This window comes from Oncorhynchus clarkii, chromosome 27 (genome assembly GCF_045791955.1).
Source record: "Oncorhynchus clarkii lewisi isolate Uvic-CL-2024 chromosome 27, UVic_Ocla_1.0, whole genome shotgun sequence".
In the NCBI taxonomy this organism is placed as follows: Eukaryota; Metazoa; Chordata; class Actinopteri; order Salmoniformes; family Salmonidae; genus Oncorhynchus; species Oncorhynchus clarkii.
Window position 1 is genome coordinate 8,642,508 of NC_092173.1, and position 20,639 is coordinate 8,663,146.

The 20,639-nt window shown below is 42.6% G+C and overlaps 2 protein-coding genes and 1 pseudogene across 3 annotated transcripts; 1 reads left to right on the forward strand and 2 right to left on the reverse strand.

Moving 5' to 3' along the window:
• Positions 1-3: 3 nt before the first annotated feature.
• Positions 4-5,816, reverse strand: LOC139385405 (transmembrane protein 87A-like; annotated as a pseudogene).
• Positions 4,211-12,272, reverse strand: LOC139385688 (transmembrane protein 87A-like). 2 transcript variants are annotated; one of them, XR_011628985.1, is made up of 9 exons: positions 12,135-12,272; positions 11,443-11,531; positions 11,036-11,127; positions 10,657-10,776; positions 7,150-7,206; positions 6,916-6,987; positions 6,129-6,273; positions 5,989-6,043; positions 4,211-5,822 (listed from the first exon to the last, which is right to left on the reverse strand). XR_011628985.1 is itself a non-coding variant. In XM_071130960.1 (7 exons), the coding sequence occupies exons 2-7, from the start codon at positions 11,471-11,473 to the stop codon at positions 6,133-6,135; spliced, it is 513 nt and encodes a 170-aa protein (XP_070987061.1). In that variant the 5' UTR covers positions 11,474-11,531; positions 12,130-12,267; the 3' UTR covers positions 6,027-6,132. The 2 variants fall into 2 exon arrangements, 1 of the variants encoding a protein (XP_070987061.1); XM_071130960.1 differs by lacking the exon at positions 4,211-5,822 and having other exon boundaries at positions 6,027-6,273; positions 12,130-12,267.
• Positions 12,273-12,681: 409 nt separating this feature from the next.
• On the forward strand, positions 12,682-19,748 carry LOC139386329 (calpain small subunit 1-like). Its single transcript, XM_071131851.1, has 11 exons — positions 12,682-12,877; positions 13,181-13,252; positions 13,402-13,438; positions 14,524-14,616; positions 17,641-17,698; positions 17,846-17,910; positions 18,042-18,110; positions 18,713-18,791; positions 18,968-19,084; positions 19,192-19,250; positions 19,395-19,748. The coding sequence occupies exons 2-11, from the start codon at positions 13,206-13,208 to the stop codon at positions 19,419-19,421; spliced, it is 651 nt and encodes a 216-aa protein (XP_070987952.1). The 5' UTR covers positions 12,682-12,877; positions 13,181-13,205; the 3' UTR covers positions 19,422-19,748.
• The last annotated feature ends 891 nt before the right edge of the window (positions 19,749-20,639 follow it).

Genomic DNA, 20,639 nt, shown 5'->3' on the forward strand with positions numbered 1-20,639 from the left:
TTGTTTTCGTATGTGTGTTAGCAGTTCATTTTTTTAGGAACAAACAAAAGCTCACAATATGACTTAAAAGGTATTTGTTTTTGGCAATGTTGCACAACTGTAATACAATATTGTTGGAAATACTAAGTGGAAGCTGTAAGATAAAACACCCCAGGGGTCTCGTTGTTGGATGTGTTGACCAGATAGTTGGTGGTTATCAGTGGGAACAGACACAATAAATCCATTCTGACCCACGCAGTGATGGTGCTCTGCCCTCAGGCAGGTCACTGTGTATTGACTATAATGTCTGGAGCATTTCACCCGCTTAGATAAACAGTCACTCTTTAAAAAGGCTACTGTATGATACACAGATCAGTGGAATGTCACTAATGGCCACTTGTGTAGAAAAATGAAAGAAAAGGGTGAACCAGGGACTGTAGTGCAGTGTGTGTGTGTATAACAGTGAGCGAGAGAAAGCGAGAGAGGGACAGTCAGAGATCAGAAGAAAAATAACGAGTCTGTGTATGGGGAGATTTGTAGGGGAGTGTGTATGATTGTGCTGGGCCAAGTGCAAGACTGCATACTGGACAAAAAAACACATTTAATCACATTCCCGCACTTTACCTATGTAAACAGTGAAAGGCAAGATACAATTTGTAGTAAAGAATCTAAAAAATAAAAAAAACAGATATCCACAAAAATATAAATAAGCAGGCATTCAAAAATAAAATTAAAATAGTGAGCTCATTACGTCATAGTTTATCCCATCGTATTTACAACCGCTGCTTACAAAGCTCATAAGGGATAATATCCTTCATATACAGACATAGGGTTGTCCAACGCACGGTCTCTGTCTGCAGTGCACATCGTCTCCCTCGGTCTATTCCATTTTAGACATCTCAAAATTGGTTGTCATGGTCTCCTGTGGGTAAATAAAAGCATAGTTGGAATGACTTTCCAAAGGCGACATGGTGGACTGAAAAACAAAGATGGACATTGAAGTCCATCGATCTTCACAAAAGCTTTAATAGAAAAGATACATGCGATCTGATCTACCGACGACCCTTTCCATACAAGTATATTCACATTTTGAAGTAAAAAATATATCTTAAAGATATCCCTTGCATTGACAATCCTAATGGCTTTATTTGATGTGGGGTTTAAAAAAAATGAAAAAGATCCACCACCCTTCCACACCCTCTCATTGTTCAAGCCAGCAAGAAAACAGGGAGGGATAAACAAGCTGATGTAAACCCGACGAGCTACTGCTCTTTAATAAGCATGGAGCTGGCACCACCTGCTGTTCACACCAGGAATAACACCTTGTCTTAACTCGTCAGTCCAGTAGAGGGGGCAGTGCACTGGGACAGAAAGGAAAATATGTTGGCTTGATTTACAGCTGAACTGGATTACAGTTGTCTTCTCAGTCAGAAAAATCAACTATCCTTTCTGTGCTTGTTTCGCACATCATCACAGAGTGTAAAACTGATTTAATTAAGTTGAGAGTTTCAATGTTCTTACTATGTAATAACCACCCTGTAATACACTTCTAGTCAAAGTGATTATATTATCACTGTCAATCATGGTTAATGTTTCTAACGTTTCCACAACTTCAATTTGTTCGCACTTACACATCTGCCATTGAAGATGGGATATTCTCTTCGACCCATTTCAGATCCTCATCCTGGGGAAAAAAATAATAATCCTATCACCAAAACAACTTCTCTGAGCCAGAAAATGTAGTTTATAGCCTATATTCTTAGTATGGGTGGTATCGCTGTGCTATGGAGGAGGCTCTTACCACTTTGTTCGGCTTGGCTGTTCCATTTGTCTCGGACTTCGGACCCCTCGTCTTCACGCCCTCTGGAAGTACACTAAATAGGATAGGATCAGAAACACAGATATGATTACCGTATGTTGGCTGAGTCAATTACGTTCTATCAAAAATGGCTGCTTGGAGAGAGAACCAAGGTACATTCATCTCATAGACTATCAACACACTACGGGCGTGTGACAACTAGGCCAAAGAGGTCTAACTACCTATCAAGACCGGGTAAGATACTGTATTTCATCCTCCAGTGAACCATATGCAGTATCAACTTGTGTTCCTATGACTGAAATACCAAAACAGCAGTGACTCTTACCAAATGTATCATTCATCAGCTGTTCCTTTGCCTCGTCGTCACGCTCCTCGTCCACTAAGGGGCTGAAGGCGTATCTAAGGGGAACAGGACATGACATCACAGATCAGGGGCACGTTCAACATGACACAATGTTGTGGAACGTTCAGATAGCATATGTCTATGTGGAACAATCAATATTCTCTGACATACAGACTAAGGGATCACGCCGGCTCTATTCATGGGATTCCTATCGGCAACGGTCGACAACATTTGGCTACTGAACGTGGCCCACTTAGGCTCAGTGCCATCTCAATTCAATTTGAGTTGACTTGGACATGGGATTTCTCCATACAAGTGCAATTTTATGTCCTGAATTGACCCTAACTTTGCCACAGATGTCTCTGTTGACATACTGAAAGATCCTAGCCAGTAACCCAATCCCTAGATTAAAAAACAAACATGACTTTGGTTGAGAGGGTTTTGGCCTTGTGTTGAACTGTTTAGCCGTGACCTCTTACCTCTGGTTGTTGGCAGACGGCCTCCACAGAAACATGATGACCAGAAGGATGGTGGAGAAGAGGAACCGCCAGAAAGCAGTCTATCCACAGCTCCCTCCAGTCCTGGAGAGATACAAAGAGAGAGTGAATAAGAGAGACGGGAGAGGAAGAGAATGTGAAAGATAATATATCTAATGCCAAATACCAGTTCACTAGAGGTCAACTGTGTGTGTGTGCGGAAAATTGGTTATATTTCCTCGCCGTCAAAATTGTCAAGAAAATGTTATTTCCGATGCTCTCTGACCGTCTAGCTTATCATTTGTTAGCGCGCTGGAAACAGTCAAGAAACTATGAATGTGGGTTCATTATAATTTCTACAGTTTCGATTTTGTTTTAGACATTTTAAAGTATATTGAGTTCGATTATTATTATTTTTACTCAAACCACACGCACGTGTTTGGACACCCGTGGCTTAAAAAGTTACGTAACGTAGTAAACAAACACTACTCACCGACTGGCACTTTGAAACCTAGGTCTTCATCATCCAGATAATGAAAATGACTGAGGCTGCAGAGTAGAACAGTGACAGGCCAAATATATTTGATTAGTGAATGCTTGTAATCATGGGTACACTATGTATGAAATGTCTCTGTTAAGTGGTTGCAGTAGCACAGCCGCAGACAGCTCCTCACCAATAACGGCGAATATGAGGGTGTTGGTAAAGTGGCGATACAAGGAGAGCTTGACCACGTTTCTTCGGAGGCGAAGGAGCTTCATGGTCTGGGCCAGGCTGATAAAGATGTGATTGGCTGTCAAGGACTCCCAACATAACTCCAGGACACACGCGGCTAACTAACAGCCCACCTTTTGAAATACAATTCTCAACAGAAACAGTTAACCCAATAATACCAGTCTTCTTCCATTGACTTTCAACATAACCAACACCGAAGAGTTTGACTACCTTGTCAACCGAGCTGATATACCTGAACGTAAACCCAAGCTAATCAGGGTGTAAGTGTGAGGGTTTTCAGCCATTTTCTCATCACTCAGGAGGCGTTGAGCTCCCCTCTGCCCCCCATGGCCAGGTTAAGCACGGCTGGAAAACCTGGTATGGTCTTAGTCATCGCTATACTAACTGGTTTTCTGGCTAATTGGTTAACTAACTGAATCCACTAAAATACTGTCCTGTCAAACTGCAGGAGAAAAAGAATGTGGCCATCCGTGAGAATAAAATAATGCATTTGTCAAAAGTCAGCAGTGCCTACGAGCTCTTCTAAATAAAGTTATTGATAGCCTTGCTATAAGTGGCCCTGTAATTACACGTCATAAATCCATGTGACTATGGCTCCCTCTGATGTCTACATTTGTTTTGGTGAGGCGGAGGATATTTTCTGGAAATATTCCCTTCTGGGTTATTCCCTTCTCTGAGACAAAGGCGAAGGCAGGCGGAAATAGAGGGAGAAGTGCCAACACCAACCACCACCAAGGCACTGTCGCACACAGGGATTTCAGGAAGTGAGAGCGTTGGAAGATGAAGTCGGAGGGGAGGGGTGGGAGGGGGGGTGAGAGGGAGAGAAAGTGAGATGTGAAGGGAAGTACAGTACAGGATATCCACCAGCAGAGGGTAGAGTCGAGCACAGCTAACGGAATGGCAGCAAGCGGCACCAGATCATCTTCAGCCTGAAAGGGACAGAGAGGGGAACGGATACAAGCACAGGGGGGAGTGACAGAGGGAGCGAGGGGACATTATCACATACTCTTCAGGCAGCCATGCAGATAGACAGATACACACCAAGAGGACCCGTGTATAACCAAACTGCCACTCAAAGAGGGTTGGAATCAAACTTGTTGGAGAAGTTATGAGAGACACTGGTAAAAGGGATGAGGAGATCTGAGTAAGCTTTGGAAACACAGCTCAAGACAAACATGCCCAGGAGGGAGAAAAATAAAAGAGGTCTTAATACTGACAGACTAACTGCATACAGTGACAACTAGATTAACACGCTGACTGACAGACAGGCAGACTGATGGCCTCTAATGTCTGACCACTCCAAAAGGACATCCACCACACAACGCACGAGTCAGTGAACGCCAGAATAATGTCACACAGTAGTCTGCTACTACCCCCTTGACCCTGTGAGAAAGACAGGCAAACACTGACAGTGGAATGACGGTACTACTACACACACAAGATACCTGGCATCCTTTGGCCAAAGATGAAGATATTCAACAAAGAGCATCATGGCATTGTTTAGTTTAGTTTCGTATCAACATGTTTTAATAGTCTAGTTAGGTGGACAATATATTTTGGGGAATACCGAGGTAGTATATTGATCAGAAAGGAGAGGACAGAGACCAGACTTACCCGAATTGACCCTCAGGATTCCCTCGACAACGGAGAATATAAGGTCAAAATGAAATGAGCAGTCCCACCCCAACCACCCTGTGTATCAATGCACTGAGCCTTGGCCTACGGAGAGAGAGAGAGAGAGAGAGAGAGGCAGGCAGAGAGAGAGAGAGCGACAGACAGACAGAGTGAGAGAGAGAGAGAGAGAGAGACAGAATTGGAAATAGAGTTTAACACTCTCCACTGTCTTAACAATGTGACCTCTTATGAAGGGACTGACTCCCTTGACAATTCCATAACCAAGACTAGCGATGATGACGAGCACACGGGCCAGTGTCCGCACTGCTGAAAGGATCTCCACAAAAACTACTGCCCCCTGGACTGTTGGAGGACACAGCACACAAATAAAGCTTATTAAAATGGAGTACAACAGCACAGTTAGCACCACACTAGGAACAACTATCTTTTACCCAATTCCAACCTTGCCCACCAGGAAGATTTAGGTAGAAAAACAAAATTGGCTGAAAATATGTGTTTAGGGGTGTCCACCAAAAATGACCACTTAAACCCCATGTTGATTTCCTTAACAGACAAAAACGTGTTTCTCAAGTGATCACGTGAATTTCAAGTGAAATTTCATAAGTGAAATCAAGTGGCTTTTCTGTAAGGTTCTTGTCTCTCCCCCTCCTGACCGGAGAGGCCGTCATAGCGGATGCTCTGGAACTCGGCGTAGTACACGGCCTTCCCCAGCATGCCCAGGAAGATGACCCCGCCGATCCAGAACTGGATCCCGAGCAGCTCTCTCCAGTAGCAGGCTGACAGCCAAGGCCACAGCAGGCCCAGCAACACATAGATGACACACATCACCATGTAGAACTGCAAAAGGGACAGTTAGGTGAGCTGGCAAGGAACTAGAGAGTCTGTATTGTCCGGTAAGATAGAGAGTATGTCCTATAGGACCACACCTTAGAAGCTACTTGTGTTCATTATACTACATGTAATGAAGCTGTAGCGTAGAGTGTTTTCCATGTAGACAACTTACCACGGCAGAATTGAAACAGATGTAGTCAAAAGGTTCCCGTTCCTACTGACTTCCACTGCAGGGGGTGAAGGACATAATATTAGCCTATACGTTAATGCAGTTTTAATGTATTGGACACAGGTTTCATGTGATCGGTGGACCTCGTTATGTTGGATGTCCCAGTTCTGTGGTGGGACAGTCAGTGGCGGCGCTGCTCTTCTCCTTGATCTCTTTGATGTGGGATGATGAACATGTAAGGCCATCCTCCCAGGTCTGAGCCATTGCATCAAAGTGATGCTGGGGAGTCTAGGAGCATAGAGCTACATTTTAGGATCTCTACGTCTAAGACAGCCAGGCATTAGGAAATAGCTGAACAAATGTTTTCCCTGCGGTACAAGAAATGCAGAACGGCAATTAAAGAAATTGTGTGCTGGTGTATCTAAATCACACTGCTTGTTTAGCCAATGTGTATGTACACCATACATACAGTTGAAGTCGGAGGTTTACATACACTCAGGTTGGAGTCATTAAAACCCGTGGCAGCATCATGTTGTGGGGGTGCTTTGCTGCAGGAGGGACTGGTGCACTTCACAAAATAGATGGCATCACAAGGAAGGGAAAGCATGTGGATATATTGAAGCGACATCTCAAGAGATCAGTCAGGAAGTTAAAGCTCGGTCGCAAATGGGTCTTCCAAATGGACAATGACCCCAAGCATACTTCCAAAGTTGTGGCAAAATGGCTTAAGGACAACAAAGTCAAGGTATTGGAGTGGCCATCACAAAGTGGTGATCCTAACTGACCTAAAACAGGGTTTTTTACTAGGATTAAATGTCAGGAATTGTGAAAAACTGAGTTTAAATGTATTTGGCTAAGGTGCATGCAAACTTCTGACTTCAACTGTGTCTTCATTCTGGCATGGCTCTTAGGGGACAAGGAAACACTCACCACTTGTTTCTTTGCAGCGGGGGCTGGGGCTTTGCCTGTGGCCACAGCTGCCTCTGCTTTGACAGAAAACGTCTAAAAGAGAGAAAATATGATTAAGCTGATTTCCCTGATATGGAGGCCTGTTGCTAGGCTGGGAATCACAGGACCCAAATCGCCTTATTCACATACATCTACATTTACATACACTTAGCATATATTTGATTATGATATCAGAGGGTGTTTGAGTTGATTTACCTCCTTTGGATCCTCAGCGCTCCTTTTCCTCATCTCTTTGTCCTTGACAGTGACAGGCTAAAACAGGGGGATAAAGACAGTCATTCCAATGACACCTAGGTGAATTACTGTGTTACTATTAGGGTTGCAAAGGGTCGGAAACTTTCCGGTAAATTTCCGGAATTTTTCAGAAAATTTTCCATGGGAAGTCAAGCCTGGGAATTTGGAGTACTTTGCTTAAATCTTTCAAAAAATCTTTCACTGCTAAGTGTTTCAATCATTTCTAACTTGTTTACAATTTCTGGTAGTTAGTTTTTGCTAATATGTGGGTTTTAGCTCACTTTTTATTTGTAATTTTTTTTTTTTTACCCCTTTTTTCTCCCCAATTTCGTGGTATCCAGTTGTTAGTAGCTACTATCTTGTCTCATTGCTACAACTCCCGTACGGGCTCGGGAGAGACGAAGGTTGAACGTCATGCGTCCTCCGATACACAACCCAACCAGCCGTACTGCTTCTTAACACAGCGCGCATCCAACCCGGAAGCCAGCCGCACCAATGTGTCGGAGGCTACACCGTGCACCCGGCAACCTTGGCTAGCGCGCACTGCGCCCGGCCCGCCACAGGAGTCGCTGGTGCGCGATGAGACAAGGAGACCAATCCCTCCCTAACCCGGACGACGCTAGGCCAATTGTGCATCACCCCACGGACCTCCCGGTCGCGGCCGGTTACGACAGAGCCTGGGCGCGAACCCAGGGACTCTGATGGCACAGCTGGCGCTGCAGTACAGCGCCCTTAACCACTGCGCCACCCGGGAGGCCGGTTTTAGCTTACTTGAGCCTGCTAACTGAGGAGTGTTAATTTGCCTGTTTCTATACGTTTTATTTTAAAACATTTATCTTACAAAGGAGTTGTTTAATCTAACTGCTTAACTATTTATCTGTACATGGAATTGCGTTTGTGTTTTTTTTACTAATTTGTTTCTAATCTTTACAGGAAAATGCCACGGCACTATCTGATGTGTGGAGAAATTTCACTGCAGCTAATGTAGAAGGAAAAGCTGTGTATATTTGCAAATACTGTGCCAAATCATATGTGAAGAATGCAACAAAGACGCAGAATCATCTGGCCAAGTGCATAAAGTTCCCTCAGCGCTCACAAGCAACCTCTGACAAAAGTCCCTCTACTTATATTCGAGGTGAAAATGATGAAGCAGACCCCTTTATTGATAGCAACAGCTCATGTTCCTCCTGGAATTATACGTTTTTTTTTTACTCAATGGAGGAACGTAGTCAGAGAAATGCTAATGAATGTCTTGCTCGAGCTGTGTATGCAACTGGTTCACCTCTGATGCTCACAGGCAATGTATATTGGAAGAGATTTCTGAATGTTCGTCACCCAGCATACACCCTTCCAACCAGATATGCTTTATCTACTCATTTGCTGGATGCAGAGTTCAAGTAAATCATAGAGAAAGCAGACTGTATTGAAATCATCTCTGATGGGCGGTCAAATGTTCACGTGCAAGGAATTATTAACTACATCATCTCCACCCCTCAACCAGTATTTTACAAGAGCACAGACACAAGGGACAACAGACACACCGGTCTCTACATTGCAGATGAGCTGAAGGCAGTCAATGACCTTGGACCACAGAAGGTATTGGTGACAGTCAATGCTGCAAACATGAAGGCTGCTTTGTGTAAAGTGGAGTCCTACCCTCACATCATACCCATTGGCTGTGCTGCTCATGCATTGAATCTGCTCCTCAAGGACGTCATGGCACTGAAAACAGTGGATACACTCTACAAGAGAGCCAAGGAAATGGTTAGGTATGTGAAGGGTCATCAAGTTATAGCTGCAATCTACCTCACAAAGCAAAGTGAGAAGAATAAGAGCATTACATTGAAGCTGCCCAGCAACACCCATTGGGGTGGTGTTGTCATCATGTTTGACAGTCTCCTGGAGGGGAAGGTGTCTCTCCATAAAATCCCCATATCACAGTCTGCCGATATGGACAGCCCCATCAAGAGGATCCTCCTGGATGATGTATTTTGGGAGAGAGTGGTAAGCAGCCTGAAACTTGAAACTAGACATTGCACGGATTGAGGGAGACAATGCCATCCTGTCTGATGTTCAAACTCTGCTTGCAGATGTAAGAGAAGAAATCCATACTGCCCTGCCCACTTCACTGTTGTTCCAAGCAGAGGAAACTGCAGTTCTGAAATACATCAAAAAGCGTGAAAACATCAGCCTGAAGCCCATACATAGCACAGCGTACATGTTGGACCCCAAGTATGCTGGCAAGAGCATCCTGTCTGGCGCAGAGATCAACAAGGCCTATGGTGTCATCACTACCGTGTCTCGCCCCCTTGGCCTGGATGAGGGCAAGGTTCTTTGAGGAGCCTGACAACAAGCCATCCTCAACAAGGTTGGAAAGTGACAGTGAAGATGAGGCCTCAGAGTCTGATGTTCCAGAGGTGGACATTGAGGAGGTCCAGGGAGAAGACATGGAAGCCTGAGAGGAAAACAACCAAAGCTTTAGTTTACAGAATTAGAAAAAAAAGCTTTAGTTTACAGTAAGCCTAGTCGGCTCCTCAAATCTGTTGAGAAAGACCTGTTACTGAAAACAAAGCAGAGTAGCAACCATTAGACAATGATATGCTGTGAACTCCATAACTCCATAACATAGCCTCGCCATGAGCTGTAATGTATGAAAACACTTATTCAGAATTACAAGCACTTCACAATGATCAGTTACGAGCTGCTATATTTAGGTCACACTTTTGTGAACAAACAAACTCAGGAAGACAACATGAAAGAGTGAGGTGGAACATATGAGGTTGTGGTATTTGTTTCACCGTTATGCTGTTTGTAGTATGCTTTTTCCCCTCACTTTATTTCACTATACTGATCCCACTAGTTCTACTTGCCATTGAATAGGAAGTTAACTTCGCTAGTAGCTATCTTATTTAGAACCAAAGAAGGTCATTGCTGTGTTATTAATCTCACAAAACCAGATGTTGTAACGGCTCTCGTGGGTTGAGGAAGGAGACCAACGTGCAGCGTGGTAGGCGTTAACTGAACACCGCAACAAAATAACAAAGTAGAAAAAACAAACGTGCCTAGTTCTGTCATGCAACAAAACAGCTAAACAGAAAATAACTCCCCCCACAAAACCCTAATGGAAAATCACAACTTATATATGATCCCCAATCAGAGACAACGATAGACAGCTGCCTCTGATTGGGAACATCACTAGGCAAAAAGAAATAGAAAACATAGATTCTCCCACCCGAGTCAAACCCTGACCTAACCAAACATATAGAATAAATAAGGATCTCTAAGGTGAGGGCGTGACAGATGTGTATCTCTGAATATTGCATTATATGGCGTAGCTGTAGAGTCTGGCACACAACATTACTGTGTAATTAATATTTGACCATGTAAATGCAGGGATATTTTTGAGGTACCATAAAATAAAGTGCCACCATACTTTCTTATGAGACCCTCCATTGCCATATACTGTACCTCACTGTGGGTCATGTGCTGTTTGCACTCAATGGCAGGGTACTGATAAAACACATAGAACCCACTGCATCCTTCCTGCTTCACAGTTGTCGTTCTGAAGTAGCTCCCTGCCTTCAGAGGCTGCAAATCAAACAGGTATGATAAAGTTAATAAGTAAGTTAATAAGTATTTGCACAAACCACACTGTCTATACAGTCAAAAAACATGAATGACACTACTCTCCCTATCGAGACCCTAAATCTTGCATTGCCTGTTGTTAAATTGAGAACAATTGGAACTAGCTGAAAAAAAGGAAAAGCTGGAGAGTTTATGGAATACAACAGCCTGAATGAGCCCATTCAGAGTGCAGTGAGTTTCTAAATGAGAGAGAGGAACTTACGTGGAGACCGAATACCTTGTGGAAGCAGCGGGAGCTCCTTAGGCACCAGGAGATGTTGAGTTTTACCGGAGGTTCACAGTGTTCTGTCAACCCTGAAACAGCAGACATCTTATGAAAACAACTTAGTCACAGAGCTCTCTCCAGATCTGTTCCTGTCTGAGGACCAGAGCCAGGGCTAGAGGCTACTACTTCCTCCCCCAACTTCCTCAACATGCTCTTATAAAGTAGCTTATTGTGTACAGTAATGATATCATACAAATATCCTGCATTGACAGTACACCATCCTACAATACTAGTTAGAAGAAGGGGCAATCATGTTCTTGCTATATGATATTCTACAAGGTTCAGTAAATAACTGAGTTTTATCCTAACTTTCAGGAACATAAGCAAGGTTATCGCCTACTTACATTTCAGCTGAATGACAGTATTGTTAAACATTGTCTTGGTGAAGAGGGAAAAAAAAGCTCTGCTTTTTCAAAGTTTCCTGTAACACAAGCTGTGAAAAAATGGCAAACATATGAGTACTGCAAATAGATTTGGACAACATTTAGATTAAAAACCTGTTGGGTTTTAAATGATCTGAACAAAATAGCTGAATAGTTGGAACGTAGGTAGTCATGATGGTGAGCCAAGATTCAATATTTGCAGGGGCAGGATGTCTATGAATGAATGGATCGGATCACTTACTATTTATTACTTGTATTGACTAGTCGTGAAACAAACCCATATTGACTAACACTGATAGAGTAAAAAAATAAGGATCATTTGGCCGGCCTAATCAAGGGAGAATCATAGTGTTACATTGCGTATAATACAGTGGAAGCGGTTACAATGTTACATTGTCGCCAGAATGGTGCACGGTGCGTAAAACGAAGGCAAGTATTGTCTCAATGCCTCCTTTTGTAGATTGCGACAGTTTAATCAACTGTTGAAATAGATTAATCTGGCTGAACTAAACAATGTTCTTAACAAGATATCATAGCCTATCTAGGCTACCTATGATGCTTTGATAGCATAATAAAAGTGACATTTTTATTAACTTGTATTCACTTTACACGCCCGTTAAATGCAGTGTCAGAGCCGGGTAAACCTACCTTACACGTGAACAGTGTACGTTGTCTTGTCTTGTGCGTGGTCAATAACACTGTTTTCATGGCGCTCGCCATTTGTACCAGGACGAATCCACAGCGACGACTTCCCGAGCGCTCCTGCATCCTGCCTGGGTCCTTTGTCTGACATCACAATGTAGGCGGCCTTCCGTGGACAACAAACCGGAGAAAACGTTTTCAACTTGGGAAGGAGAATGTACTTTCTTATTGGACAAGTTCACACAGCGTTGCTTCTTCGTTTTCAAATGTTTCCCCCCGTTTCAGACATCTACATTGCATGCAAGATGTAGGTTATGCAAATAGGTCTATAGTTCGAAAGGAAAAAATGGCATTCTAAATTTATTTTTATTAGGACATTAAATCTTATGCCATTGTTTTGTAAAACAGCATCAGTTAATGCAATGAACATTAGGCCTTGTACCCTCAATTGATCATTATTTTAAATCTATGTGACTCAAACATAATACAAGTGTTTTAAAAGTGTCGTCTGAATTAGTCTCATCATCCCTAATATCATCAATAGGGAAATGCTAGTTATTCTTGACATAACCCTACGGGTTGTAGGACCCAGAGTCCTTCCGACCTGTCTCGCCCTATGGTGCGCACTTCTCTATTGGGCAGGGGCGTGGAGCTCTGATGCATTGAAAAATAACTCCTTGCGGAATTGGGTTTGTACCAAAAAGGAGTGCCGTCAAGTCAGTATCTGCCGAATTCAGCAACGCATTTGTTCCCTGTAAGTATTATTATAAATTTAAGGAAATCAGATTGCTTTCACAAGTTTATCAGACTGTTTGACGTTGATTTGTTTTGTCTTCTTCGTCACTTTTGACATCTGCTGCAGAGGTTATACTGTTTGTGCTACTTACCAATACAGGCCAGGGAGAAAAAGTTTTCAGAGGGAGCCCCAACACCAATAACACATTTATTACAGCCGGACATACTGTATTATGGCTCGTTTTCTCTCTCTGTTGTCGCCTTTTTGTTTAATCGATCAGATGTTTGATGTCAGATGTTTCTCTCTTGACTCCTTTTGTAGATTTTCGCCTCTGTCCCTTCACAAGATGTTTCTGGCCAAAAGACTCATTGGTGGCATCCTGGATGTTGTGAGGTAGGCCTGGCTCCTTTTCAGACACACACACACACACACACACACGCACACACGCACACACGCACAAACACTGTCAGTATACTGACTTCATTCATGACATTTCTAACATTTATTAAATAGTAATAGGTCTTTCTTGTTTTCTCCAACAGCAACATCGACCCTGGTCAATTTGTGCCATCAGATCCTGTGAGTAAACCCTTTAGCACCAATTTTCCTTCAGAACATCATCAATCAATCAATCAAATGTATTTATATAGCCCTTCTTACATCAGCTGATGTCACAAAGTGCTGTACAGACACCCAGCCTAAAACCCCAAACAGCAAGCAATGCAGGTGTAGAAGCACAGTGGCTAGGAAAAACTCCCTAGAAAGGCCAGAAGCTAGGAAGAAACCTAGAGAGGAACCAGGCTATGAACATGGCCAAGATGTTCAAATGTTCATAGATGACCAGCAGGGTCAACAGTAGTTGACAACAGTAGTTGTCGAGGGTGCAACAGGTCAGGTCCTTAGGAGTAAATGTCAGTTGGCTTTTCAAAGCCGATCATTCAGAGTATCTCTACTGCTCCTGCTGTCTCTAGAGAGTTGAAAACAGCAGGTCTGGGACAGGTAGCACGTCCGGTGAACAGGTCAGGGTTCCATAGCTGCAGGCAGAACAGTTCAAACTGGAGCAGCAGCACGGCCAGGTGGACTGGGGACAGCAAGGAGTCATCAGGCCAGGTAGTCCTGAGGCTCAGGTCAGGTCCTCCGAGAAAGAAAGAAAGATTTTTAAAAAAAAGAGAGAGTGAGAATTAGAGAGAGCATACTTCAATTCACACAGGACACCGGATAAGACAGGAGAAATACTCCAGATATAACAGACTGACCCAAGCCCCCCGACACAAACTACTGCAGCATAAATACTGGAGGCTGAGACAGGAGGGGTCGGGAGATACTGTGGCCCCATCTGACGATACACCCGGACAGGGCCAAACAGGCAGGATAAAACCCCACCCACTTTGCCGAAGCACAGCCCCCACACCACTAGAGAGATATCTTCAACCACCAACTTACCATCCTGAGAAAAGGCCGAGTATAGCCCACAAAGATCTCCGCCACAGCACAACCCAATGGGTTGTCTTATGATAGTGCACTCACTGCCGACTGGAAAGTTTTAGAAGTTAACACTACTCTTTTGAGCAAAGGAGCCACAACTGTTGCTGTCCTGCATGCCAGACCGCAGTGAAGAGGGATGTGAGTGTTAGTGTTAACAGAACTCTGTGTTTGTGTCCTAGCCCCCACCACGCAGACCTCTGGCCTACGCGGAGCAGAATGAGAACGACGAGGAGAGACAGTTCCGCAAGGTGTTCCAGCAACTTGCTGGGGATGTAAGTACCTATTGTTTTTCAACTTATGCACTCCTACTACTATCATATCTGATCCTATTGCACCTCCAAACCTACTGTCCTTTCCTATCCTATTCAGAGAAGTAAAGAGCCCAGATAAGTCAAGTCAAGAGTGCCTCTTGATTCTCTTGATTCCAGCTATGAGTCATTGAGAGACGTTCACCTAAGGCTTTCGGCTATCAAATTCAGTTTCCATAAGTGTGCCATTGTATAATCAGGTCTGTTGTTGAATGTTTTAAAGAGGCTGTTTCGTTATGTGGGTTTCCACAAGGACAACACACAGTTGTACAAATGATTTACATTAACCTACTGTTAGTGGTTTATTGTAATATAGTGCAGACCAACGACCAGTGTGTTAATTCAGTTCCAGTATTGTTTGTGGTGTATTATCTTTTGGAGGTGCAGCCAACTATCCATGGCATGGATGGTATTTCATTTTTGGGCTGATGATACACTGGCACAATCAGTGTAACCCTGTTGTTGCCTCTTGTATCCCAGTTAAGTCTTGTTTGCATTCCAAACCCCTCCCCTCCAGCCATTCACCCTGCTTAATCTGGAGCCAGTCTTCAGAATGTGGTTCAACCATCTACACAGACATGGTGAATTTGAGGCTTCAAATGTGCTCTGTCATGCACTGCTACCAACTAATAGAAGCATTTTGGAAGAGTACAGTGAAGAGCTCCGGTTGGCTTAAATCATTGATTCTGCCCCATTGGTTATAGTCACTAAAGCCCAGGGCTCCACAGACATTTCCTTCCCGTGACGAACACTGCATCATGGACTTTGACAACTTCATTGGGTGCCTCGTTGCTCACAATGATTCACTGCTGTTGGATCAGGCAGTGGTGGAGTAAGAGACCGGGATGTGGTTTGCTGACAACCCAACCCTGGTTTATTCCACTGACAAGAAGAGGGACTGGTTCCTCCTCTATGTGCTTCCTACCATTGTCTGACAGGGCGGCTCTCTTGCCTGTTTAGGTTTTGTGGGGGTGGGGTTGTAGATTGTGTGAGTCATAGATAGGGGTGGATACATGTTCTACTGGTAGGCTCAGCTGGCAACGATCGACTTTCAACTGCCCAAACTCATTGAGGCCTTACTCATAAAGGGGGGGAACAGAAGATTCATATGGAATGAAACCTGAAGATATACCTGCCGCAAATGTGTCTGTTGAAAGTTGATACAAATGACTTAGGTTGTTCTAATATGTCACGCACAAATCCAGAGAGAGCGATGCATTGGGTCCATGATTGTACTCCTAAAACATACAGTGCCTTGCGAAAGTATTTGGCCCCCTTGAACTTTGCGACCTTTTGCCACATTTCAGGCTTCAAACATAAAGATATAAAACTGTATTTTTTGTGAAGAATCAACAACAAGTGGGAGACAATCATGAAGTGGAACGACATTTATTGGATATTTCAAACTTTTTTAACAAATCAAAAACTGAAATATTGGGCGTGCAAAATTATTCAGCCCCCTTAAGTTAATACTTTGTAGCGCCACCTTTTGCTGCGATTACAGCTGTAAGTCGCTTGGGGTATGTCTCTATCAGTTTTGCACATCGAGAGACTGACATTTTTCCCATTCCTCCTTGCAAAACAGCTCGAGCTCAGTGAGGTTGGATGGAGTGCATTTGTGAACAGCAGTTTTCAGTTCTTTCCACAGATTCTCGATTGGATTCAGGTCTGGACTTTGACTTGGCCATTCTAACACCTGGATGTTTATTTTTGAACCATTCCATTGTAGATTTTGCTTTATGTTTTGGATCATTGTCTTGTTGGAAGACAAATCTCCGTCCCAGTCTCAGGTCTTTTGCAGACTCCATCAGGTTTTCTTCCAGAATGGTCCTGTATTTGGCTCCATCCATCTTCCCATCAATTTTAACCATCTTCCCTGTCCCTGCTGAAGAAAAGCAGGCCCAAACCATGATGCTGCCACCACCATGTTTGACAGTGGGGATGGTGTGTTCAGGGTGATGAGCTGTGTTGCTTTTACGCCAAACATAACGTTTTGCAATGTAGCCAAAAAGTTCAATTTTGGTTTCATCTGACCAGAGCACCTTCTTCCACATGTTTGGTGTGTCTCCCAGGTGGCTTGTGGCAAACTTTAAACAACACTTTTTATGGAAAATCTTTAAGAAATGTCTTTCTTCTTGCCACTCTTCCATAAAGGCCAGATTTGTGCAATATACGACTGATTGTTGTCCTATGGACAGAGTCTCCCACCTCAGCTGTAGATCTCTGCAGTTCATCCAGAGTGATCATGGGCCTCTTGGCTGCATCACTGATCAGTCTTCTCCTTGTATGAGCTGAAAGTTTAGAGGAACGGCCAGGTCTTGGTAGATTTGTAGTGGTCTGACACTCCCATTTCAATATTATCGCTTGCACAGTGCTCCTTGGGATGTTTAAAGCTTGGGAAATCTTTTTGTATCCAAATCCGGCTTTAAACTTCTTCACAACAGTATCTCGGACCTGTCTGGTGTGTTCCTTGTTCTTCATGATGCTCTCTGCGCTTTTAACGGACCTCTGAGACTATCACAGTGCAGGTGCATTTATACAGAGACTTGATTACACACAGGTGGATTGTATTTATCATCATTAGTCATTTAGGTCAACATTGGATCATTCAGAGATCCTCACTGAACTTCTGGAGAGAGTTTGCTGCACTGAAAGTAAAGGGGCTGAATAATTTTGCACGCCCAATTTTTCAGTTTTTTATTTGTTAAAAAAGTTTGAAATATCCAATAAATGTCGTTCCACTTCATGATTGTGTCCCACTTGTTGTTGATTCTTCACAAAAAAATACAGTTTTATATCTTTATGTTTGAAGCCTGAAATGTGGCAAAAAGGTCGCAAAGTTCAAGGGGGCGAATACTTTCGCAAGGCACTGTATGTTCATTAAAGTAGTCTCGGTGTCCTTATCCTTTTGCGAGTTGACTTGTGACCCAAGTACATGTAGGCATATAGAGCGTATGAGGATTTACTGCATCTCTCTGTGTATTATAGGACATGGAGGTGAGCCCCACTGAATTGATGAACATCCTCAACAGGATCATTGGCAAACGTGAGTCCTATTCTTACACAAACACCATGCTTGTGTCTATATTTGTCTTTGTACACCTCTTGCACACATAATGGAGTCGAAGCGCAAGACTGGTTCCAGGGAATTCTGTATTGTAGTCAAGGAGTGGTCTGTCTGTGTTCATTTCAGGTAGTGACCTGAAGACTGATGGCTTTAGCATCGAGTCATGCAGGAGCATGGTGGCTGTCATGGACGTATCCTTCCACATCAGTGTCTGTATTAGGATGGAGGACTATACTATTCTATACTATTCTATTCTTTACTGTACTATACTATACTATCAGAGTAGTTGATATTAAGTTTTACCTTAACCCTGAGCACACAGAGCGACAGCACAGGAAAACTAGGTTTCCATGAGTTCAAGTTTTTATGGAACAACATCAAGAAATGGCAGGTGAGTTCAGTCCACTTGTTACATTTTTGACAATTGGCACTGTATGAACAATTGTGTGAAATGATGGACATTTCTGTGAAACGTTTGCCTTGAACTAGAAATGATTTACATGTATTTGCAAGAAATTCCTATAACACCCCATACAACTTCCAACTGTCCTCTTACTCCAGTAATGTAAGAATGTTGTTTTATAAATGTTATGTTAATACACTCTTTATAAAAGGTGCTGTGGCCACAGGACTATTACATTGACCCCCCCCCCCCTTCCATTTGTTTTGTACACTACTGTTACTCGCTGTTTATTATCTATGCATAGGCACTTCACCCCTACCTACATGTACAAATTACCTTGACTAACCTGAACCACCCGCACACTGCCTTGGTACCGGTACTCCCTGTATATAGCCTCGTTGTTACTTTTTATAATTTATTTTATGTAAATATTTTCTTAACTCTTCTTGAACTGCACTGTTGGTTAAGGGCTTGTAAGTAAGCATTTCACGGTAAGGTCTACACCTGTTGTATTCGGCGCAGGTGACAAATAAAGTTTGATTTGATGAACTTTGACCTCTAGGTGTAACTTTTTTCCCTCTATGATTCAGTGCATCTACATATCAAATGACGCGGACCGCTCCGGGCTCATCTCCTCACAAGAGCTTCCTGCTACCTTCAAAGCTGCAGGTGAGCTCAGAGACCAGGAGAAACGGAACATGGAATTGCATATCTTTGACATCATACTGTAAGGCCCTTTATAACAGTGACAACAAACAGCCATGACAACTGATGAAAGCCAGCTTGTCCCTGCATTTATGTGTTTGTTCTCATTGGTGTTTCTCTCCTGTTATGTCCTTGTGCAGGCTTCCCTCTCAACGACCAGCTCTTCCAGTTGATGGTCCGCAGGTACAGTGATGAACAGGGCAACATGGACTTTGACAACTTCATTGGGTGCCTGGTCAGACTGGACGCTATGTGTCGTAAGTGACTGATCCTCAACGCTCCCCTGCTCAGTTCGATTATGTTCTTGATTTCAGACTATTTCCTTTTCATTACCCTTCAGTAATAGTGTTTTGTGCATTTTCAGGAGCTTTCAAGACTCTGGACAAAGATGATAATGGAACTATCAAAGTCAACATCCAGGAGGTAAATTAGTTTTCACTATTTTCTCTTTGCATTTGAACGGTGTGTTTAGGGTACGGGACCATTTTTAAGATGAATGACTGGATATAGGAACTGAAATTAGACCTAAATAACCACACATCTTTTTGTGTTCTGCTTTCTCCACAGTGGCTTCAGTTGACCATGTACTCATAAAACATCAGGGAAAGCCTACAAAAATCCTACATTAATCTCTCGCTCCATTTTAAGATTTGTATTTTATATTGCCATTGTTGTTATTGTTTGACAGATGTTCATACATCATTGTCGTGAATGTTCATTCAATTTATCACTAGATAGCAGCATTGCAGAAACACCAGGAAAGCACACATTTACTTTACTAGACTTTCTACAGTCCAAATATTTGAACGTTTTTTTTGTTTTCCTTTTTTCTGGCAACACACCTTTGGTCAAACATTCCACACTGCTATGTAATGTAATATATACATTCTAGTGCTCAATAAAGGGGGAAATATTACCTAATACTTGCAGCTATCTCATTTATTACAGTTTCTATGTTCTGCTTTTGCTCATTAAAGAAATGTTCTCTCATGTGTTTGTAAATAACTAATATTTTTGTGTTACTGTAGTAATTTCACAGACTTTTACAAACCAATTCATGAATAAAGTTGATTGTTATTCAGTTATTCATCAGCACCTCTTTTAACTTCCACCTCTGCCGACTAATAGCCCGTGGTGGAAAGTACTTTAAAAAAATAGTAAAAAATACTTTAAAGTACTACTTAAGTCGATTTTGCGGGTATCTGTATTTTACTATTTATAATTTTGACAACTTACTTTTTCTTCACTACATTCCTAATGAAAATAATGTGCTTTTTACTCCATACATTTTCCCTGACACCCAAAAGTACTCATTACATTTTGAATGCTTAGCAGGACAGGAAAATGGTCCACGCACTTATCAAGAGAACATTCCTGGTCATCCCTACTGCCTCAGATCTGGTGGACTCACTAAACAAAAATACTTTGTTTGTAAATTATATCTGCGTGTTGGAGTGTGCCGCTGGCTATCCATAAATAACAAAAACAAACGTCTGGTTTGCCTAATATAAGCAATTTGAAATGATTTAAATTTTATACTTTTGATACTTAAATATATCTAAAACCAAATACTTTTAGACTTTTACTCAAGTAGTATTTTACTGGCTGACTTTCACTTTTATTTGAGTAATTTTCTATTGAGGAATCTTTACTTTTACTCAAGTATGGCAATTGGGTACTTTTTCCACCACTGCTAATAGCCTACGCTTGCCAGCCTATTCATTTGATTTACACACTGTTAGGAAAATTATGACTAAATGACTGAACAAATCATTTTAAATGGAACTGTAACTAAGTAAACTTATACTCTGT